The following is a 24,361-nucleotide window of genomic DNA, read 5'->3' as shown; positions in this document are numbered from 1 at the left end:
ATTAAAAGGCTTCCGAGTAGATGCCATACAAGAATAAAGGGGCCTAGCCTACATGATGAGAAGGTCTTCAGGTCTGGGCCAAGATGCATACAGCCAAGCGTCGTGTGAGAAGGCAAAACTTCTCAGACAACAGACAGCCTTAGAGCTGGGGTAAGCCGCCTTTTTCCTGCCAAGGGACATGCCGATATCTAGAACATTAATCTCGGGCCATACAAAATTAGCCACTTAAAAATTAGCCTTCTGTATTTGGTTTCACTTTTAACGAACTCCGCCCAATGGGACGGCTGGTATCGCTGGTTTGGCGAGCGTGTGAGGTTGTAGCTGGTATGGATGACTGCACGGGCCTTACCCAGTCCTCAGGCTGGATAGTCCCCACCCCGCCTTAAAGCCTCACCAAACCCACATCAGTCTGTCTGCCCTGCTCTAAAAGGAGTACCTTACAAAGAGCTAAGGGCCCAGTCAACTCCACATCAAGGAAAGAGCGCGTGCATCTGAGCACAGGGTTTGTACAATGTCTCGGAAGCAGAGATGCGATCTCGTGTGTGTGCGTGTGTGTGCAGGAGCAACACGCACCAGGAGAAGCTTCATGCCTGTATCGAAGACCCGGGGCTCTACCTTCTCTGATAATGCCTTCCGTTTTCCTAGTGCTATTTCTGCCTCCTGCTGCGTTCATAGTGCTAGCTTTATCTTTGAGTCCGACCTCAAGCCTCTTTCCGAATCCCTAACGACACTCCTCTACCATCCCCTCAAAGCTATCACTCTGCCTACAGCTCCCGACGTGCGCGCGCGGTCTCCCATCACGGCACTGTTCTTTCTCTCCGGACATCTGGGGCGGCCACTGTGTTTACATCTCCCTGAAGGCTCGGCTCGGAAGACAGACCAACGTGTGCTGGAAGGGCACTGGCAATGCAGCAGGGCCCGGGGCATGAATGTCCTGGAGGGGTGCTCACATGGAAGTGGCAGAGACCTAGAAGCAGCAGAACGACTCCACAGCAGGGGGAGAGGCAGGGAGGACCAGGGGGAGTCCACATGGAAGTGCTGAGTGGACAAGCATACTGGGTGGGGGTGGATACCTGGGGAGACATTCAACAGGAAGCAACGACCGGATAGGGCATCTAGATCTCAACGGCATGACCTGATACGCCTTTCTCGCTAGAACAGCGGTTCTCAACCTGTGGGTCGCGACCCCTTGGGGGGGGGTTGAATGACCCTTTCACAGGGGTCGCCTAAGACCATCGGAAAACACATAAATATTTCACTATAATTACATACTATTTTGTGATTAATCACTGTGCTCTAATTATGTTCTATTTGTATCTATGAAAATACATCCTGCATATCAGATAGTTACATTACAATTCATAACAGTAGCAAAATAACAATGATGAAGTAGCAATGAAAATAATTTTAGGGTTGGGGGGGTCACCACAACATGGGTCGCGGACTTAGGGAGGTTGAGAACCACTGCTCTAGAAGGAGAATGAAGTTCCCTAGGAGCCCGAGTGGGAGGGTGGTTTTACACTGGGATGCGAATCCCAAGATCAGCGCTGGAAATAGCCAGCTGCTCCCACGAGGCCTCTACTCGCGAATGAAGAGTTGCTGTCCGGGGGCCACGGGGGCAGTTTCTGCCTTGTCCTATGGGGTCGCTGTGAGCTGGCATCCACTCGATGGCAGTGAGACTGGTCTTTTGGCTTATCTTCTCCGTGCCATAGCTGAGGCCCCTGCCCGAATGCTAGCTCCCCGGTCCTGTGCTTCTCACCCAGAATGACAGCCACCTGTCCTGTCGCTTCTCCAAGGCCCATTGCTGTCATTTCCCTGCCTTTCTTCTGCCAACGAGCCTGTCAAAAACGCAGCGCCGAGGGCGGGAATTTCTTGCTGGAGAACAGCCCATGGCAACTGGCTCTCACCAAATTCAGGACGGACTTCCCGGCACCAACAAGCGCCCAGTTCTTCTCCATCTCACCTCATGTTGTCATCGTCTGCGCTCAACTAAGAGTGACCTCGTGTTCATCAGGGAGACACTGCGCAGTCCTTAACGGGTTACGGTGCACTCAGCCCCCTGCTCCCAGGCCTCGCGGAAAAGAGCCTCAGGATTAGAAACCCAAGCAGACGCCAGGTTTCCCACCCCGCTCTGCGACCGCGGGTGAGAGGGCGGAATTGCCACCGTCAAATGTTCACTTGGAACCCAAAGCACGTGGTGAAATCCAGCTTAGCCTCACCATGCCACCGCTCCGGGCCATTTTCCCCCTTACTGCACCGAGTATTCGAGACTGACTTTTCTCAGCTAATATTTAAAGGTTCCTGGCTTTATTTTTCATTTTACCCGAAAAATTGCCTGGGAGTACTGAGGTTTTCAAAACTTATTTTTACTATGTTCGCTCAGGTAAAAAAGAACCTTACCAAAATAAAACTGCTCTGTAGACCCGAGAAAAAGGAAAAACAAAGTCATACCCCAGGAAGCTGCAAAGACTAGCTACCGCGACCGCAAATTAGGACCAAGCAGAAGGCTGCTTCCATTCTGATTTCATTCACCATGAACGACCAAAGAACCGCCCAAGTCGATGAATAATCGGCAGCAGGAAGAAGTCTTTCTGCATACCTACGGCCACATGGCAAAGAGAAGCCAGCAGAACATACCGAAGTGCCATTTGTGCTGAGAAATCGGAAGACGTACCTGTGGTTTCTCTATTCCTGACAGTAGGTCTTGCACCCTCTTTACTTCCAACTCATACTCTGCATGGCAAAAGAGAAAAAGCACAGGAAAACCAGTTAACACCACTTGATAGGCTGCCATGTTTCTCCCCCCGAAGCCTTGGGCGAGGGCCACCATTGGGTCTGTTAGTGCGGGCTGCTGAGGTCATACATAGGATGCAAATCAGGACGGGATGTCTTCAGCAGACACCTGACAGGTGGTTGCGTCCACCTGCCACGGGGTCGTTGTGGTCTACACAGTGTCAATCAGATCAACACTTGGTCTCTGTTTACGAATTCAACACAGGGAGCTATTTACCCGGCACCTGTCACATTCTCCATATTGTGTGAGGCTCATCAGAGGAGAGAGGAGCACATCCAGGGCCTGCCCTCAGGGAGCTTCAGGGTGAGCACAAGGGGGTCAACCAGAAACACAAAGGCAAACACAGCTTCTGAAAGGACCATCCTGGTCTCCATTTGTTCAACCAACACTCACTCCGTGCCTTTTTATGCCAATTTCTGGATGGTGAGGAGTTTAACCCTCTTGTGACTTGTTTCAGCAGAGAGAATCAACAATAAACAAACCAACAAGTAAGTGAACAGATAAATAATTACCAGCTAGAGGGTAAGAACAGAATGGAGGTGTGGTGAAGACTGACTACCTGTGGGTTAAGTGCTAACAAAACAGTTAAAAAAATGACTTCAGATAAGACAATCAATGCAGATTGTTCTGAGAAAGAGAGAGAGAGAGAGAGAGAGAGAGAGAGAGAGAGAGAGAGAGAGAGAGAGAGAGAGAGAGAGAGAGAATAGAGAGAGACCCATAAAGCAAGCAACGTGGTTCAAAGGGGGAAATAAAGGCCCCTAAGGGGGTGCGGGTGGGGCAGTGCGGCTGGAGGCTGAGGGGAAGAAAGAGAAGCAGTCAGTACTCAGTTCATTAGGCAACTGTGGTGGCCAGACCACAGAACCCATTTGTATTCTGAGTTCAATGGGCAGGCACACTAGAGTGTTTCCGTGGGGAGGCGAACAGGATCTTATTTTGAGTTTGGTCTGTGTGTGAATGACAGATGATAAGAAAGGTCAAGGGCAAAAGCAGAAAGATCGAGGCAGTCCCATCCACTGTGCTGTAGGAGGTCGTGACGGGTTTAATTGGCCCGAGCTACAGTTGGTGGTAGAGATGGTGAGGACAGGAGAGACCTCAGCTGCGATGTTGGTGGGCAGATAAGTGAAGGAATGAGAGTAGAGGGGGCTCCTAGTTTGGGTCTGAATCCACTAGAGGATGAGTGTTATCTTTTACCAAGAGAGAAAATGGGTATTTAGGAGATGGAGCAATAACCCTATTTTAGAAATGAGAGGGAAAGTGCTAGAAGCAGAGAGAATTGAACAGGACTAATATGTACCCCTACCCCCTAAAAATATATTTTTAAAGACAAATGGTGACCGGATGAATGGAATCTAATATTCAGTTTATAACTGTAAGTAGTGGCTAAAGACACATACGTCCTAAGACAAGTCCTGGCTCTCAAGTAGCACAAATCTAATGAAGGAACATGGAAGTCCGTAACAGGCAGTGATAACATCAGGTGGAAATGTGGTGTTAAAGGCAATGCAAGAGAAGGCCGGGAACAGGCTGCCTAAGAGTTCTCATCTGGCTGGGGCCTGTGGAGGTGAAAGAGGAGGAAGAAGCAGAGAGTGAGGGGTTAGTCGGCCCAGAGCTGTACAAGGTCAATCATTCCCTCAGCTATAGTCTAATCTCAAAGTCACCAACTTCAAGGAATCCCATTCCAACTCTACCACTCTCCCCAGCCTCACCCCCGTCCTTATCAGTTATCAAAAATCTGAACATTAATTTTCATGGGTTTTGGGTTCCCTGGTGTATGATGGTCTTTCCCACTAAATGATAAACTTCAGGAGCATACAAACTTTCTGTAATGAGTCAGAGAGGGAACATTTTTAATTCTCCAGGCCATTTATCTTCTTTTGCTTGTTTGCTTGTGCTGTTTTTGCAACGTTTCGCAAATGTCAACACCACCTGAACTTGTGAGTCCAACAGTGAGAAGAAGTTCGTAGGGCTGGCTGCAGTTTGCTGACCCCTTAGACTCACGCTACACTAAGGAGCCATGGCAGCTGCTAATTCACAAGGCTGGTGGTTCAAACCCACCTGCCACTCCATGGGTTACAGAAGAGGCCCTCTACTTTACTAAAGAGTTCCTGCCTCGAGGACCTCCAGGCCCCAATTCTATCTGCTCCACGGAGGCACTCTGAGTCTGAAGGGGTTCAGGGACAGTGGGCTGTTTACGTTAGCATAGTCCAGGGAGTCTGAGAGTTCAGTGGGAGAATTCTCCCTTTCCAGGTGGGAAGCCTGGGATTGATTCCCGGCCAACACTGAACCTCACGTGCAGTCACCGCCTGTCCGTCAGTGACAGTCTGAGTGCTGTTATGCAAGGCCTGAGCTTGACTTTCAAACGTCAGCCAATGCCAACACTGAGGATCACAGAGGTCTGATCTGCAGTCCAGCTGGGGCGGGAAGAGGGCTGAACAGCATTGCGCTCCCCAGTGCACGGGACACCAAGAGTCAGGGGCCGGCTGGAGGGCAAGCAGCAAGGACGACTGTAGGCCACGCAGGTCACGCACACTGTCTAGCCTGCAGCTCCGAGCACACGTTCCAGCATGCCCTGAAATGAACCGGTGAACAAAGCCCATCGAGCAATAACAAAACTGTCTGGTTTGTAAAACTTCAAACTAATAGATTAGCTTTTTCATTTTTCCCTGTCTGGTTTGCAAAATCCCCAAACTTAACAGATTAACTCTTCTTTCCCTGCTTCATTATACTCTGTTTAGTAGAACATGTTCACCTTTATTTTGGTAAGTGGGGGAAAAAGGTGGGGGGGGCGATAAAAAGATTGTGGCAAGATCTTATTTTTAAAAACTCTAATGAAGATCCAGGCTGCATTCAAAAATGCCAAATTCAAAAAATGCCAAATGCTACAAGTTCATTAAAACTGTGCGTTCACCTAAACGCAAATACACAATGGCCTACCCAGTAAGTCAAACGTTTAAGTTTTCTGGAAACCCCTTCCTTAAGTAAACATCATGTACCCCAGAAATTAACTTGCATGAATCACACGCCATTAACCCCTTGTTGTGAAAAGGTAGCTCAGTCTCTGGTTACGCTAGACTTTGAAGGACTCCACGTTTCAAAAACTCACATGGTGAACGGAATTCACACAAGGAGCCGAAGGAGGTCATTGTGTCCTCTGCCATCACTGACACAGAGGGCCTCGGAAGGACAAGAAGCCAGGCTTATCCGCGAGGTCATGAGGAGGCTTAGATTAGACCAGGGGTGACCGGCTATTCAACAAAAGAAAGAGGAAGTGAATGAGTCTGTAAAGGAAGACTTCTTTAGGATTATGCAGTGGACACAGGGCATGAAAGGAAGGAGAGTTTTTTTTTAAAAAAAGCATTAAGCTGATGCACAAAAACTGGAGACCGTCCACCTCCCTGGGCTTTCAAGCACAGATGATAATAGACATGATTGTGCTTTTGAAACCGAGAAGAGGCTGGCTTAGAAGGGAAAAAATTCTGTTCAAAACCGAAAGGAACGGGTTTCAGGTCTGAGGCAAAAATACAATGGAAAGGTTCTGACCGAGGGAGAAGCAGTGGTCTTCCAAGGGAGGGCAGGCAGGGCTATCCCTGTCGGCCTGCCTTTGATTACAGTGGGAGAGGATGGGGCCTCCTCTGAGCTCCCAGGCCCACGCTGGTCAATGCACCTCACACCCACCCCCCTGCCCCTTTTGGCTAATCCCTCTGCCAGCTTGACAGACACCGGGCGCTCTAGTTCACAGCCGTGGGCAGCACCAATGTCCATCCTGCACGTCAGTTTTCATCCCCACAGCAGGCTCCAGCGCCTGAAGGTGTCTTTGCGGGATGGATGAACGAATGGCTGGAGCTCAGAGGAGGCATGACCTCCATCAGGTCACACGTCCCGTCCAACAATGTGAGGCAGGGATGCAAGACATGGTCTAGGTGGCCTCAGAGCCGCTAAAGCTTTGGGCTGTATAGTGGAAAAAATGAACGAATGACATCCTGGGGGCCATGAGCAAAACATGTGGAGCGAGAAGGGAGGGTTGGGGGCGGGCGGGGTAGTGGCACTGAAGTAGCTCTGAGACTGAAGGTAGCAGGAAAGACTCTCTAAGTGTCCTCTGAGCCATGGAAGGGAGCTGTTGTTGCTGCTGCTATATATTTTTTTTAACTCAAAAGAGAGTCGGATGAAGGTGGCCCATGGGCTGGAGAGGAGGCATGAGCAAATCGTACACCAGAGCACATGGACTATGAATGGGGACGGATGGTTCTGAGGAGGTATTAAATATTAAAAGGGTGAGATGTAGGGAGGGAGAGTGGTGACCGGATGGACAATCACAACCGTATTATTAGGGGCTTCCAAAGACAAACCAAAAAGCTTATGGAAACAAGGATTTAAAAGGAAATGGAAAGCTTCCCACTAACTTCTTGAAGCCTCCTTGGCTATCAGGAAAAACGTGAATCCGAGCTAGAACTGGAACGTTTTTCTGTTTTTGCAAGGTTCTAGATTAGCAGTTCTCAACCTGTGGGTCACGACCCCCTTAGGGCTCAAAAGACCCTTTCACGGGGGTCGCCTGATACTAACAGTAGCAAAATGACAGTGATGAAGTAGCAACGAAAATAATGTTCTGGTTGAGGTCACCACATGAGGAACTGTAGGAAAAGGTTGCGGGATTGGGAAGGTTGAGAACCACTGTTCTAGATGGTAAATACTGAAAAAGATGGGGGAAATGAATTTGTAACACCATTATTTAATGGCCTAGCCACAGACTAAAGGGGGGGAAATGTAAGTAAATTTCAGGTACACGCTTTTTGCAAACAAGGGAGAAAATAAAATCTGTTGGATGCAGCCAAAGTGGCCGTTACCACACATAAAACAGCTCTGAGTGGAACGCTAACACTGGTATGGAAACATCAGAATTCACATCTCATACTAGCTAAATAACGGATTAGCTCAGCCCAGGGCCTGCCTCTCCCCCAGCACGCTCTCAGCGCGCCCGGAGCAGGCTTTGAGAGATCGCCTTCTTTCCCAGAAAGCAGCTCTACGGCCCAACTACGCTTAAAGGATTCGGGAGCCTGTGCCGTGCATCTGTGTGTGCATTTTTGAGCTCTCTCTCTATACACACACATTATACAGTCTTCAGGGGAAGACAAAACGCCAATCCTCTCAAAAAACTGACAAAAATACAGAAAGAATCATTCTGGAAAGTTGCCTTTAGAAATTAAAAAATTTTTTTAAACCATCAAGTTTAAAAACAGTAAGTAAAGCAAACAGACATACACTATCAGTTTTTCTCCTCTAAGACCTTAGTGTGTTAAAAAAAAAAAAAGACCTTAGTGTGTGTCTGGCTCTCCTAAAAGAGGCAAAATACAAGATTTTCATGCAAGGTCTGAGGTAGAGATCCTTGTTTAAACTTTAAGAAGAAGCTAAAAGGGCTGGTCTCAAAGACTCTGTCACACCTCTATCTTGTTAGCATCAGAATTATCTTCTCTTGTCATTAAAAAATAAACCAAGATCAAGAACTCTGAGGACAATTAGGGGGCAGCAGGGAAGAGGACATTTCCTGAATAGGAGGGAGGATAGGAGCCTTTAGTTTGAACACGCCCTAAAAAGTTCAGCTTAGCCCTGGGGGCATAATGGTTCCGTGTTGGACTGCCACTTCAAGGTCAGCTGTTCAAAACCACTCGCTGATGACGTTTTCTACTCCCACAAAGAGTCACAGTCTCAGAAACTCACAAGGGCGCCCTATAGAGTTGCCATGAGCCAGCATGGACTTGACAGCACTGAGTGGGATTAAAAACAAAACAAACAGAAAACACAGTTGTTGAGAACCAGCCTATTAGAGAATGCCAAAAAGGGGAAGGATGGGGGAACAGAAGAGGTGGGGGTGAGGTGGGGGTGTGGTGGGGGGTGTCAGCTCAGTGACTCAAGCCATTCCTTCCCCCAATAAACTAATCTCCTGGAAAGAAACTAAAGCTTATTTGGCAGAAGAAAGGTTAAAGTGAAAATACACAGGCAAAGCAATGTATAAAAGAAGAGAGAGAGAAACCACACACATAGAGGGGAAGATGTGTCATATGAAATTCAAACTTTCCACAAATAATGGTTTTCGTGTTTGCTTCAAAAAAGAACCATAAGCTCAGACTGTTTGAATAACTCTCAGGCCTAACCTAATTAAAATAGCCCTCTTTATAAACACAATCTGCTTCTTTGGGTTTGCATGGGTTTGCTTCACATTTTTCCTGCTTGAAGGAGGAATGCAGCTAGACACTGTATAGCTAGCTGCTAGCTACAGTCACTCTTCCAGCAGCCCCCTCATTCCAAAGGAATGACATCAGCATTGTTTCTCTGTCCACCTTCTGTCTAGCTCCAGTCCGGGGGGCTCCCTGCTTTGCAGCTATCCCCGCCACAGCAGATTGTGCTTCCCGGGATGTGCCAAGGAGCTAGATGCTCTCTCACAAGTCACGGGAGATACAACACGGAACACGAAAAAACTACACACTTCAGACCAAGCCTATTTCTGGGACACGAGGTTTAAAGTCGGTTTAGCATATTATCCAGGCATCCTCAAACTACAGCCCCTGGGCCACATGCGGCCCTCCAAGGACATTTATCTGGCCCGCCGGGTGTTTTTGCCCCATTTGCTTTTTTACTCCAAAATAAGCTATGTGCAGTGTGCATAGGAATTTGTTCATTTTGTTAAAATAAACTATAGTCTGGCCCTCCAACAGGTCTGAGGGACAGTGAACTGGCCCCCTGTTTTAAAAGTTTGAGGACTCCTGATATAATCAATTAAAGAACTACCGTATATACTCGAGTGTAAGCCAAAATTTCAAAACATTTTTAATGCAGTTTTGTGGTAAAATTAGGTGCCTTGGTTGATATTCGGGTCGGCTTCTACTCGAGTATATACAGTAAGTAAACAAAAATACAGACTTTGAGGTGAAAGGCAAAAATACATCTCAAAGACTGGATAACTTCACAGTCCTTGCTTACTGATGGCAGTGAGAGCGAAGTGGGGGAGAGAAAGCAATGGGAAGAGCGCTCCGCGAACAGCTGCTCCACTCAGAAAAATAACCTGGGTATTTTCATTTCAGAAATATGACTTATCTGGTGGGGAGAGGAGGCATTAATAAGTGCACGCAACCTTAGGATCAATTACCTAAGCTACTCCATTTAGTGAGAAGGAGTCCCAACTAATGGTTCTTAATTGCAAACCTGCAAGATGTCTAAATTCACAAGGCAAGGAATGCATCTGCATAAAAGAGCAATGCTGTTAATCCAAAAATATATATATTCCAGGAATATCTCGGGCTAACAATCATCTCGGGACTGCACATGCTACAATAATATCTTGTTTCGCCCTGGAGCTATTTTAAACGGGGATGGCCATTTGAAATGATGGAGGAGTGCCAGCAAAGTACCAGACGGTGAACACTGAAAACGCTAGCTGCTAACACAGTGTTTGGGGAGGCGCGCCCACCCACAGGGGCCTCCAGAGGAATGCCTGCCAACCTACTTACTCCGGAAACCCAGTCCCTGAAAGCCCCCCCGGAGCACCAGGCCAGCACAGGGTCAGCCTGAGGCAGAGGTCACCTGATGGCAATGATTTTAACACAGGAAGGCGAAGTGTTCTCCACAGAGCAGCAGGCAGGGGACCATAAATGCTATGGGAAGTTGCCTTCCAGTCGAGGAAAATAATTTCACAAGTGATCTGCGGTTCTAGAATGTTGGCTAAAGGAGAGGCAAAGAATGCATTTTCATGTGCAAGGAGAACTCCCTGCTGGACGGGAGGGATGGCCAGAGAATGCATATGGGGCTTGATCTCCTCTGCGCTCTGGCTGTGGTTCCTAAAGTGCAGCAGGAAAGAATGACTTTTCTTTCTTGCTCCAAGAGTTGAACCAAGTCTTACCATACGCGTTCACAGTAATCCACCTGCAGAAGGCAAAGCAGGTCCCTGGAGGGGACAGATTAGGTAATAAGGCAGATGACATGGGAGGGGCTAGATCTGTGCATTTGATAAAAAGACCAGCCAGCCAGCCTCTTGAGTCCTAGGTCAACCACCTTTCTGAATCATCCTTGGGTTCCATCTGAAATAGGATATTAGATTCTATGCTCATTTAAGTCAAACTCTCTAAGAAAATTCCTTGTGTTGAACTCACAAGACAAGAATCATGTATGTGCGTGTGTGAAAGTGCACAGACACAGCGAATATTTGCTAAGAGCATCAAAGTCAACAGGATGCATGGCTGTTGGGTAGATGTGTTTGCCTGACAGGCACCAGTCTTTCCCCTTTTTCTTTTTTTCTGCAAGTTTGAACTGTTTCACTGGCTGAACCCCAACCTGTGCCAAATACAGCTCTTTGATCTGGGGGTGGGGTGGGTGGGAGGCGTCAGTTCAACTCCATGATTATGGAGACAAGAGCTGGGACCCTCCATGGGTGTGTAACAGGGAGGCAAGCACTTAAACACAGGATAGACAGACTTACAAAGGTAATCGAAGTTTATACACCACCGTCTGCACTGACATCTATAAAGTTTCCACACAATCTTTTTTTCATTAAGATTTGGCATCGCACATTGAAAACTTTTCAAGCCGCCGGTTCAATAGTTTCACAAGACTGACAACGGATAGGCAGGATGCACAACAATACAACACTAACATTTACCTTACTTGGAATGAAAATTTTATGATCTATATAGCATGTTTTCACATCTACACGTCTTAATTTGGGTCTCTTATGACTACATTGGAATCCCTGGGCAGAACAGCTAGTTCATGTCCTGGGATGCAAAACAAAAGTTTGGTGGTTCACATCCACCCAGAAAAGCACCTTGGAAGAAATGCCTGGTGATCCACACCCCTAAAAATTAACCACGGCAAACCCTAAGGAGCGCAGTCTGACTCCCACAAACACAGGGTGGCCACAAGTCCGAACATCAACTTGAAGGCACAGAATCGGCTTCTGCCGCTGAGGACAGACACTCATCTCTGGCGGAAGAACTGGGTCACAGCATCAGCTTCTCAGAGCCACTGCCTCCAGAGCGAACTTCACGGGAGCTAGCTCCACGGAAGTCCCGGGCTTTCCAGTGTATGGAGGGGAAAAATCATTACCGTCCGCAAACAATTTATCCTCCAAAGGAAATTAGTCAGCGTGGCATGTATGGGCACATATTTAAATGCCTACTGCTGTGGGCAGGGAGTGAAGCCGCTGAGTTATAGGGCAAAAGGAAAGGGGAAATTCTGGACAACTGATAAAGGGCCCATTTAAAGGAAACGGGATCTAGTCAACTATTACCAGGCTGAATCATAGGTCTAAGATGAATAGTCTCATTTTCCCGAAGCCTCTGGACATCCGGACTTTTCCATGAAGTCACCAGCTTTGCAAAAATATTTCTTCTGGAACACTTTCAATCTATAGAAAAGTTGAAGCAGTAGGACTACAATAACCTTTATCCCATTCACCTAAATTCTATCCACCGTTAACACTCTGTTCTCTTTGCATACTTTTGCTCACGCTAATACACACACGATTCGAACCTTGGGCATTGTGGAGGGGATACTTCACTCTAAGAGCTTCTCCTCCACACATAAGCACTCTAACACCAAATGCAGCACCCACAGAATACCGTAGGCACTCGTGGATAAGCCACGTTTTTCCAGCACATTTTTAATGCAGTTTTTGTGGTAAAATTAGGATTTGGGGATCGGCTTATACTCAAGTATATAAGGTAAAATAAACTCTGATGTGCAATAAAGATTCCATATTTCCAAATGATCCCAATAATGTGTTTTGTAAAAAATACTGTGTTTGGGGTCAAATTTTATACAGCCAACCAGACTTTCATTCAACAATTCATTTACGACTGGTTTCATGGTACTGGTTCCAATTACCACACACCCGTCCCGTAGCGCCAGCCCCACATTTCCACTCCAACAGGCTTTCTTCCCATCCTTCCACTGTTTCTGCCTTCTCAAACTTGCTTTGGGGTGCATGCTAGCCGTTTAGTGGCTTCCTACAGCTGATTGTTTAAAGGAACACATTCTTCATGAGCCTCACTGTGAAGTTTATAAGCCAAGATATTAAGTAGCTGGTTGAGAGGTGGCATCTGGGAGTGACTTTAGGACCAGGTTCAAAGGGGATGTTGGGGCGGAGAGTCTTGAAGGGTCCTCTCTTCTCCAACAGTCAAGTAAGTATGGTTGGTTGGTTTGTTTGTTTGTTAAGAATTTGAGTTCTGTTCTCTGTTTCCTCCCATCACTAAAGGACTTTCTGCTGGGTATATCTGTATTTAGTTCTCCTGGTCTCAAGGCAGAAAAGTGTGTGGCTCATGTGGACCACCAATGCCAGGACTGATTTCTTGTCTTCACTATCCTTAGCTCCACATGGGAAAAGACCAAGACATGTAGCTTACGTGGCCTCTTGCACACTTTTGAGGCCCCAGATGCCACATATCTAGGATGTAGGACGTTATTTCAGGTACTATGTTGTGCCGGTTGCCTTGGTAGCTCCCCAAGACTAGGGACATGAGCTTCCAAATCTAGCAAATACATCCTCTAAGGTGTTTGGGTATGTCTCATATGTATCCCTAACTGCACCCCTTATGTGCTTGACTATATGAATACATATGTAGCACAAACCAACACCCATAAATACAGACTGCCAATCGGGAGTACTGGGCTGCTGACCACAATAGTGGCAATTCAAGACCCACCAGCCACTCTGTGGCAGAGAACAAAGACTGTCCACTTCAACATGGACTCAATGGCAGCGGATACACACACGTACTCTCACACACCTTCCTACAATTAGGGAGCACACATATCTACCTATATAGCTGCACACACATTTTTTTTGCTTATTACTACTATTGCAGAATTGTATATGGTACAGAATTGAATAAGCACCGCTATCAAGTCCATCTGAAGTATATCAACCCTACAAGGACAGAAGCCAAAGTGTCCCTCGGGGTTTTCTGAGGCTGTAAATCTTTATGGGAGCAGACAGCCCTGGTCGTGATTCCTAGGAGCAGCTGGTGGTTGAACCACTGACCTGCCAGCTCCCCAAAGGGATTCTGGGTGACTCAACAACACTGGGTTTCGTTTGGGCCACAAGATCCAGGATGAACTTGAACTTGCCCCATGCTTCGACTCAGCCAAGGCAGGAAATGGGATTCAGAAACTAAGTAATGGGGACAAAGATTTCTCTGGCTTGGGACCTACCACTGGCTCTCGGTCACTCTACTGGCCTGAGCTAGAAAAGATAACTTAAAATTCGACCACATCTTCTATCATTCCATGTTTGCATTTGTCACATCCTTCAACAAAAAACCTGATTCTTAAGAAAAAAAACACCTTGATTGTTTTTGCAACCCCCTAAAGAAAACTGGAGAAAACCCCAAACTATTACTGCTGAGTCTGCTCCAACTCAGAGGGACAAGATAGGGCGGAGGAGAACGGCCCAAGGCTGTAACGTTCATGGAGGCCAGCAGCATGGGGGAGCTCATGAACCAATGTCCCTCCTCCGGCAGCACCTGCACCACCAAGGTTCCTATTTTTAAGTACAGTCATTTTACAAAACAAAACAGTCATGAAATCCCATCCTCTTTTGTGAGATAAACACAACACCTCGGCAGACACAATCTGACTAGGAAATGCTGATTGGTGACTTTTCTTTCGGAAGTATCTCAGAGAGATCCTTGATCACTATCACTCGGTTAAACAGTCATAAAACATCAGCTTCTACCTTTTCACTCTACTCAAGGAATTTCTTACTTAAATATGATTAGAACATTCCCCCAAAGTGTAAGACACAGTCAACCAATAATCCAAGGGCCATTCTTAAAGGACATCGTTAAAGGCAGTACATTTAAATCCTAGGACCTCAAAGATGAAGAGTAGCAAACTTTAAGTAGAAAAACAGAAAGCATTTGGATTTTCCTGGTGTTTAAATTCCGCTCTCAATTGAATCTGGTCGAGTTCCACTCCTCCTCCTTTCTAATCCACATGCCCCTCCCCCTTTAACAACAGCTAATCAATACAGACAGCACCATCTGCCCCAGACAAGAAAATACATGCCTTCTAAATGCATTGAACTGAGAAATGAACTAAAATGAGAAGTTAAATCGAGCCAGTCAGCAGGAAATGTTTACATGAAGGATGCTATGTGTGAGAGATTTGTCTTCTTTCTCTCTCTTCAAAATGGGCTCTACTCTGAGGGCCAAAAGCCATGTACTCCTACCTTCTCCCATTTCATTTTCTGAAACATCTGGAATAGAACAGATATCCACAAAGCCACAATCAAGCTGGAAGAAGTCTTGCATTAGTTTCAAAGAAGCTATTGTACAGCAATGTCGTAAGAAGCCTTGGTGGCATAATGGGTTACATGTTGAACTGCTAACCACAAGGCCAACAGTTCGAAACCACCAGCTGCATCGAGGAAGAAAGATGAGGCTTTCTACTATTGTAAAGAGTGTCTTTGAAACCAGCAGGGCCAGTGCTATTGTATCCTATAGAGTTGCTGAGTTTGAATCGACTTGATGGCAGTGTTTTGTCATTGTTCTTATATCCATGTCATGTACATTGATTTAGCAGCCTCATGCTGGAGTTGCATAAAGATTTAGAACTTAAATTTATTTTTTTCCTGAATAAAATAAAGGACTCTATTTTATTCTAGCTGGTTACCTCTGTTGTCCAAAAAGATGGTTTTTCAAAACATAATTATAAACCTTGGCAATGTCTTTTTATAAGCATGTTTCCTCCTTAGAGTGAAACTGGTGATCTATTTAAAAATCAAGTACTTTCTGTACAGGTATATTACATTTGATTTCAAAAACAGCTCTGTAAATGGTACCTTTGACCTGACACCTTCCAAAGTCTACAGATGCCAAAACGCGTTCACCTGGGGCCACGGGGAGCCCACCAGGCCTGGAGGAACTGTATGGATTGAACTTGAGGAGAAATAAGAAGGCACAATCACAATAAGAAAAATGTGAAGGATAAGGGGGTGCAGAAATAAACAGAGGCAAGCCAGCTTCTTACCACACAGAAACTCGAGGAGGAAAGCAAGGAGTGGTGGAGAAGATTCGAAAGGAGGTTCTTAGCAAATACCCCAAGCTGTGCACTCCAACCAAGGAAGAGGCTTTACCACAACTGTATAGAGTTTCCATAATGGTCCAGTTTGTTGCGGCTCCTGCACATCCACCCTCCACCCCCCATGTAAACACACATCGCACTGTGTGAAAATCCCGGCTTCCCTGTGCACTTCCCACGCCGTCATAAAAAGTAAGCTTCCCGGGTCCAGGAGTCAAGCCCATGCTGGGTATCCCTGGATCTCCCAGGGACCGGCAGGCACAGGGACGCTCACTGAACGCCTGGCTGAACAGACGACAGAGAAAGACTACTAACAGCGCCTGCTGGGCTTTCACGCCTCGGTACTTGGAAACAAATTCCCCACCTCCCGTGTGCTGGAGTGGAGCTCAGTGGTGGTGTGACGGGAAAACATACCCCACCCCACCACACTACCACCACCACCACCCTGACTGTCATGGAGTCAATTCGGCCTGACAGTGACCCTGAAGGACCGGGTAGAATGTGTGTGTGTGTTTTGAGTATTGTATTTATGTGAGGATGGGTGGATGAATCACCCACTGTGCACAGGCTGGTACAGGGCAGGCTGTGGAAGAGTGTTGGCAGAGGACTGGCGGGCCAGCAAGAGGGACGGAACTCACAGCCCTGCCCTCCTCCCCTTTGGTTACTTTTCATGAGAAGATCTCAGAAGCAAACCAAGGTTGGGGTGGGGTGTGTGTGGAAGAAAAGAGGCAGGTAAGTAGGCTCGAGAAGCTCAAAGGCCCAGCCAGGGCTTGGAAAAGCAAAAATTAACAGTGGAATAGCGTGTGGACAAATGTCGGCAGCCTTCTGTGTGACTTACCAGGAGCCCGGTGGTTACAGTCCTTGCTTGCTAACCAAAGGTTGTCATTCCAAAGTCACCAGTCCCTCTGTTCCCAGTTCCTGCCATGACACTAGGGCTCGTGACGGGAATAGAAAGCTTCATCTTCCTCCCAGGGAGTGGCTGGTGGATTCGAACGGCTGAGATTGGGGTGAGCAGCCCAATGTGCGGTGGGTGACACACCAGGATGGTACAGGGAAGGGCCTGGTAAATGAGGATGGTGCGTTGAGAGGAGGAGTCCTTGGGTGGCACAGTTAGGCGCTTGTCAGCGAGTCAAAAGGCTGAAGACAGGCCTAGGGCTCAGCTTCCAAAACGTCACTCCCAGGGAAACCCTCTGCCACTGTTCTATTCTGCACCCATGTGGTCACCGGGAGTTGGAATCGGCTCCACAGCCCAACCGCACGCAGTGACACCGGATTACACTGTCAAGAACGTGCACCTCTCCATTTCTGCACCGGCAACGAGTAGACACTCTGACTTCAGCAACAACCCTGTATTTGGTACGGATCAGACGAATATGCAGGCTGCTAGTGCTGCGTGCGCATGCCAGTGAACTCCGGAACGTCAGCACGTTTGCTCCCAAATTGAGAACGCACCTGAGCGCGTTAAAAGGAAACAGCAGGGAATTCTCAAATCCCACTCCCCAAAGTATCCTCAAAACGAATGGCAGAATGGCACATTGCAGGGCGCAGTCGAGAACCGACAAAACACTTCGGGTGGGGGGGCGGGGCTTCCTTAGCCTCCACTGTCAGGACCCCAGTTCCTGCCTTTCACTGCGGGCTACACGAGGGCATGTGCACAAGTACAGACAAGAGATAAGAGCTCAGGACACAGGGAATCCAGGAACAGGGAAGGGAGTAGTGATACCAGGAGGGTAGGGGGAAGGTGGGGAAAGGAGGGGAAGAAGGGGGAACTGATTGCTAGACACACACACACACACACACACACACACACACACACACACACGTGGGGGAGGGGGCGAACACCAGAAACCATGGGGAAAGGGATACAGTGGTGTCAAATATGAAATAATTTATCAAGGAGTCACAGGGTGGGGCGGGCAGGAGCTGATACCAAGGGCTCAAATTGAAAGTAAATGTTTAGGAAATAATGACGGCTACATGTAATCCAATATGCTTGATACAACTGATGTGTGGATTGTTGTAAGAGCCCCCAGGGAAATGATCATTTAATTCAACAACAAAGAATGGCGCATTTTGTTCACCTCCTGGAGGTAACTTTTTAATTCCTTGCAGACTGATTTCAGAGAGTTAAGCGGAGATGCACAGTGACTTTGGCTGCCTTGGTGCTGTTTAGCTAAATCCGTGTTTTCCAGCTCTCCTGACCCGCCCACAATCGGTTCCATGTTTTCCAGCTCTCCTGACCCGCCCACAATCGGTTCCGTGTGTGCACAACACGTGTTCTCTGAAGAACGATTGGAGATGACTCTATTATGCCTATTGAGCAATTAATTACTCAGCCAGAAAGGAAAGTTTGACCAGCAAAAAGGACTTCTGTTTTTTTTCCCCCCTGAGTTTAATGCATGCTTCCAACTGCCCTGGCTACCCCCTTTCCTTTCTGCCTTGGAGTCTGTGACCGTCTGAGAGCCTTTCTTCCCATAATTAACAGTCCGCCAACTGGAATCCTGGCGGACGAAGGCTCAGCATTCTCCATTGTGGGACCTCATTCCTTACACTGTACCCTACATGCCCAGGCCCACAAAGCCTGACTTGGCTTTACTTGGGGGCTTGATGCAAGAGTTGTCCTTATGGCTCAACTCCTTGCAAGTTAGACGCTGGGTATCAAGCAGCCCCCGGCTTAGGCTTTCAGCATTTATATGCCCTCCTGCGGAATATTAATTTACCTTTCTCTGGCAATCAGCAATTTGACTCCCTCAATCCCCACCCGCACTCAAAACATCCCAATAAACTCTAGAAGAGTCACGCAAAAAAAAAAAAAAAAAAAAAAGCTACGAGACAGGCACCTGTGACGTGGACACAGCAGCTCCATTTTATTGACAGGGCTAATGAAGCTTCTTTTCACTTGCAAATTCATTTGAAGGAAGGGAAAAAATGAGCTGAAAACCCCGGGGTTTTATAAAGGAATGACTTTAAAAGAAAAAAAAGCAATGTATCCATTCAAATGAAAGTTTCCTAAAATATTTTTCATAGTAATTCAAGGAATAATAAACCATAGGAATAGAAAGAATGATTTTTCTATTTGGCTAGTCCTCTATACATACAACTGCAAATACACAGCGGGGGGGGGGGGGCTTCCAAAAGTTTGGGGGACTAAAATGAAAACATACCGAAAGTCTCCCACACAGTTCTTGGAGCTGCTGCTGGTCTGCTGGGTGGCAGATTGGCTGCAAAGGGCAGGCTCCATAGTTTCCACCAGACCGACCCTCAGCAGGGGAGATACCCCTTCTGCTCCCGAAAAGGTTTAATGCCTCTGATGCCCACAGGGCATGACACTCTAAGGTCACCGTGAGTCAGCACTGGCTAGATGTCTCATATATATCTGATATTAGCATGCCCATTTACTAGACAGGCCCTCCCTCCAAGAACCAAACCAAAAGCCGCCATGATTTTGCTCAGTCAGACCCATCTGGCAGATGAGACGTCTCAAGAATGTGCTTAAGGCCACACTGGGGAGAGAGGGTCTTAGCGCCTTGGGCCTTCCGGTTCCCAGTCTGCCTCCACATCTTCTCTGTGAGTGACCCTTTCGAGTCTTCATCAGGGGAGCTGGGGACGAGGGGTGGAGGCGCAATCTTAAATAAGCAAATCTAGTGGCTAGAAAGGGAATGCTAGACTACTTGGTTCGGGACAAAACCATTAAGCTGGATATTAAACCGTGTTTATACACTACTGCTTCCATCAAAAGGTCACATCCAATTTCAAAAGATCGACTTGGAAGTCCAATGAGAAAGGCTACTGAGATTCTTTTAAGAAGCTAGTTAAAACAAAAAAACAGGGTGTGTGTGCTATTTTCTACGGTAACTTTAAAAAGTAGTGCTAATGAGTCAGCCAAATTTCCTCCCTCCGCCGCCCCCCCTCCCATGTAGAACGCTAACATTCAGACTGTTTTGAGGTTAGAACACTGAGTATTAGGCAGTAATTGCTTTCAAAACACATGTTAGGATATTTTTGCAGCCGACTGCAGCTTTGAGAGAAGCAGCCCACACGATCCCAAAGCACAGGGAGGATCCTGAACCATGAACTCCAGCTGTGTGCTGTTGCCCCACCTGAAATCTCCGCGTTTTCTTCCCCAGCAAGCTAGTACAGAGTGTATCCAGACCACTTAACATATTTATGACTCCAGCTGGTTGGTGTGTGTGTGTGTGTGTGTACGCAGCCAGTCAGCGTCAGCTTGCAGGAAGAGCAGCCATCTCTTTGAATGAGGGTAAAGATGTGCTGCCCTGTACAGCGATGCTCGCCTGGTCTTACATATACTGAAGTACAAGGGAGCGTCTTTGTCTTGGCAAACTGGGGCACCTAGGTGGATCGTCTTAACAACTGCTGGACAGAAGTCTTGCAAACACCTTCCCTGTAGAGGAAACATAAATCCACCAAGAAATATGGCCCAGTAAGTAATGGAACTCCCTGCTTGTCAGACCTGCCAACTAGCCTTTGTTGTTCACATTGAAAATACATTTCTAGATCTTGAGTTGTAAATGTTCTCTCTTCTACCTGGTGCGCTTCTCGCATGATTAAACAGGGGGTTACTCAGATGCGATGCTGAGTGAGAAATTGTATGACCATCGAAAGGAATGGCCGATTAAACAGCCCACCACTCAGGACAATTAAAGCATAGCAATTTTCTCCTGGGTGATATTCCAGCAGGATAGACTGAAATGGACTGGAGGAGAAAACCCCCCAAAATAATTAACAAAAACCAAGCAGGCTTTGTGCAAATCTTGAGTTTATAGCTACCTACGATTGTGAAATTGTAAGCATTCCATCTGCTCACCAGCTGTGGACCCTAATCCTCCTTAATAACTTCAGCTTGCACGACTCCATGAGAATCCAAGCGTCTTCAAATTCCACTTTCTATTAGTTGCCAGGATTGATTTTTAGACCCCAGTCTGCAGTGAGAGCAGAATACCATTGATTGTGCTGGCAGGTGTTAATTTTCAGGGAAGGTGGGGTTGGTTTGGAAAAAAAGTGGGACGAGAGGGCCAGAGAGGGAAGAAAGACATTTACAGGAGGCTCCAAGGTCATCCAAGGGAGTCCTCAGGGCACCGGATTCTCAGCAAAGCCCAAAGGCTGCAAGCTGGGAATACAATGAAAAACACTGCCGAAGACACAGGAAAAGTATCATCTAAAGGCACAGGGGACATCCAGTCATGTCTAAAACCAGGTGGTGACTTCCTCTAGAAGTCCCTTCTGCCCCACTCATTTGTCGCTGCCCACTGGCCAGAGACAGGCACCGTGCTGTGAACTGTCTGTGAACCATTCCTCCTTGTCACGATGCTCCGCTGGTTTCCCCTGAAGATGTTTGACGGAGTTTCTAGCTGGGCTTCAAAACAGGGGGTCACCAAAGCCTAGAGCAGAAAAGTTAAAAGGCAGAAACAAGAAACCAAACTCACTGCCACGGGCCCCTAAGGACCGCCAGTGGGTTTCTCAGTGTCATGGTTTGGGGGAGTAGAAAGCCTGCTCTTTCTCCCTGGGAGCTGCTGGTGGTTTGAACTGCTGACCATGTGCATTACAGCCCAACCTGTAACCACTGTATCACCAGGGCTCCTGGAAGGAATAAAGTTCTATCTTAAATACCCAAACTGCAGTGACGACGCGAGCATGATGCCTGGCTCTATGTTTTACGACACTTAAACTCCGAGTCAGTTTCTCCATACCCTCATACTATAGAGAGTACTGCATCTAGGAAGAGGGGGAAGAATTCCTTTCTGACACGAGGGAGCTCTCCGAACCAAGAGAAGTCGTGCTGAAGAATGGGTTCCTCAAGGTGGGAAGTTCAAACCCACCAGCTGGCTCCTCAGAAGAAAGAGGAGATGTAAATCCCAGAAAGATTTCCAGCCTCAGAAACCCAATGAGTCCGCGAGTTGACCCCTCCTGTCGGGTAGAACTGACTGCGAGGTAGAATTGACAAGACAGCAGTGTGGTTTTGGTTTCCTCAGAACCAAGACGGCAGACAAGCGTCTACTCTTACTACAAATGGTCTATGGACGAGCCGAGTTAGAGAGCTTTCCTGTGCTGATGGTGCTTTCTACCGGCCATTCGCTTCAATTAGAAATTCTCACCTGCTGCTCTGGCTCCCGCTCACCATTGGGAAGGGGCTGCCCTTATCTGCAGCACAGACGTGAAGCTTCCGTAAGAACGCCCTCTTACGCACACGGCAACCAGGTCAGGCAGTCTAATGGGAACTGAGTGGGTTTTGTTGTTGTCTTCTCTCTTTTCCGCCAACAGGGCAAGAAGATGAACAGGCTGGGTCCTGCACACTGCTCCACGATTAGGTTCCACTACTTCCAAGTCAGCTTTCGCCAGACTTCGAGCAAATGCAATTCTATGTTTAAAAGGTGCTGAGTACCATGAAAATGATGAACTATTTCTTTAAAGATGCTTTTATGAAGAACGCTAAAGTAATCCGAACTACAGAGAGCTATTGTCTGAAGGTGTCTTCAAACTGTGGGGAAGATGTCACTCCATTAAGTGAAGACTTACACTACCAGTCATCATTTGCCCTTTGAGTAACACATGGTTTTAACCGGGCTTCCAGGAAATGCTGACGGGTTAATGGCATTCTCTGGAGCAACATTCCACCAGAAGATAAATCTTCCTGAAGACTAAATATTAATTTTTTTAAATGTGCTTGGCAAGACACGTAGGCAAATAGTTTTCAGGAACTCAGTGAACCTCAAATATGGCATTTTGCCATCTCTCTTGATTTCCAGGATCTCGTTCCGTGTGCAAATTTGTGTCACTTGAAATAGTGGTGGTGGAAAGGTTACTATAGGAACAGTGGCAGGAATACACATCTGCATACCTTATCTATGACTTAAAATTCATAAATGCCTCATGCTGATCTCATACCCGCAGCTGTCAAGTCGATGCCCACACTCTGTGGCCTCATGGGATAACACAGAACTAACAGCTCCCAAGGGTTCCTGAGACTGTCGGTCTTTCAGGTGACTCTCTTCATCTTTCTCCCTTGGAGCAGCTGGTGGGTTTGAACTGCGGGCCTTGAGGTTAGCTGCCCATGCCAAAGCCCCTGGACCCCCAGCACTCCTGCGGCTCTCAGAGAGGAGGTCTACTCAGCAGCAGCCAGCCAGCCTGGCGGGCGTTCATAGACCTGCCATCCATACTCCTGTTCTTCATCGAGAAGGCAAGTCAGCATTTCCTCATTTGTTCCTCTTCGGAAAGAGCTGGCTGCATTTTCAGATAAGCTCGGTGGTAAGAGGAGTCTCCAATGGAAGCAGTCTGTTGTAATAAAGGCACAGCATCGCCCAGTGGGTGAAGGGAACATGGGCCCCTTACAGGTTTGTTTTATTTTTGCTTTTTATCTGAACAACCCCCTTCTCAAAATAAAGGAAAGATTTCAATTCTTAAGCATGTGAAACTAAAAAACTACAGAGCGCTGAATAAAGCATACTACTGCTACTTCCTCCCCCCCTTCAGCCCCCCCCCCCCCCCAGCTCTATTTAGGAATTCACGTGCTCAGCGAAGACCTCCTGGGAGTTTACACCAGCAGAGGAGGAAGATGAAGCAACAAGAGGCCCACCTAGGAAATGCCATTCCCATGGACCGCTGTTCAAAGTGGACCAGCCGGTCAGCCCTCACAGACCACAGCAGGCACGATGGTGGCCTAGTGGGCAGGGTGGTGGCTATAAATGTGGGACCACAAGGCTCTTCTCTACTGCCTCTGACTTTTTCCCCAGAACCTCTTTAATCTCGAGTCCATTTAATCTTCCCTGCCCGCTGTGTTTTTCATCCCGTCAGCCGCTGGGTTTCCTGTGGCTGATGACCAGTGTCTGTTTCCACAAGCCACCCCCCCTCTGAAGTCTGCTTTCTTTCCCCCCTTCTCCAGTTCCCTCTGAACATCCCACCAATTTCCCCATCACCTGCTCTCTCGGAGCACACCATCCACGGCGATGGGAAGTCCCATTCCTGGGACGCTGGAGAACAACAGTAACAGGCTGGGGTGAAAGCATGTGTTCCAAAATGTAAATTCAGCAGGACTGGGACAAAAAGAAGGCACTTTCCGAGTCAGAATCGATGGCAGGGAGTTTGGCTTACTGGTTTTCTGCTTATCACGAGCACTGAGATTCTATCACAAGGACTTCCCACCCAGGGACAGTGCCCATTTCTGATTTGTGTTCTCCGCTCCATCTTTAATAGCATGTCAAGGTCTTATTAAAGCACTGACCATCGAAAAATATAATGTAATCCGCTACCCTGGGTGCTTGGTTGGGCAAGCTTAGTCTAGATTTGGTTAGGTTTCTGCTGATCACACGGACCTAGAATGCGAACATTTGCAAGACTGCCTACAAGGATCATTTCCCAACACACAGAAATGCCGTGGTTTTTCACACACTGGTTACATGTCAGATCTCAGAGCACCAGAGATGCACAAACAAAGCCGGCACTGACCTAAGAGCCTGGGGCATTGCCAAGATACCATCACAAATTCTT

The 24,361-nt window shown here is 47.3% G+C and overlaps 1 protein-coding gene across 6 annotated transcripts in view; it reads right to left on the bottom strand.

The window, feature by feature from the left end:
- FNDC3B (fibronectin type III domain containing 3B) overlaps nucleotides 1-24,361 on the bottom strand; it is a 362,624-nt gene that overhangs the window by 97,488 nt on the left and 240,775 nt on the right. For all 6 annotated transcript variants that reach the window (XM_075547032.1, XM_075547035.1, XM_075547036.1 and 3 more), the window contains one exon: nucleotides 2,675-2,733. In XM_075547032.1, coding sequence (XP_075403147.1) covers nucleotides 2,675-2,733 — 59 coding nt within the window. The remainder of the gene's footprint in view (nucleotides 1-2,674; nucleotides 2,734-24,361) is intronic.

Source organism: Tenrec ecaudatus, chromosome 4 (genome assembly GCF_050624435.1).
Source record: "Tenrec ecaudatus isolate mTenEca1 chromosome 4, mTenEca1.hap1, whole genome shotgun sequence".
Lineage (NCBI taxonomy): Eukaryota > Metazoa > Chordata > Mammalia > Afrosoricida > Tenrecidae > Tenrec > Tenrec ecaudatus.
Note: the sequence above shows the minus strand (reverse complement) of the source record. Positions and strands in the feature narration are given on the sequence as shown.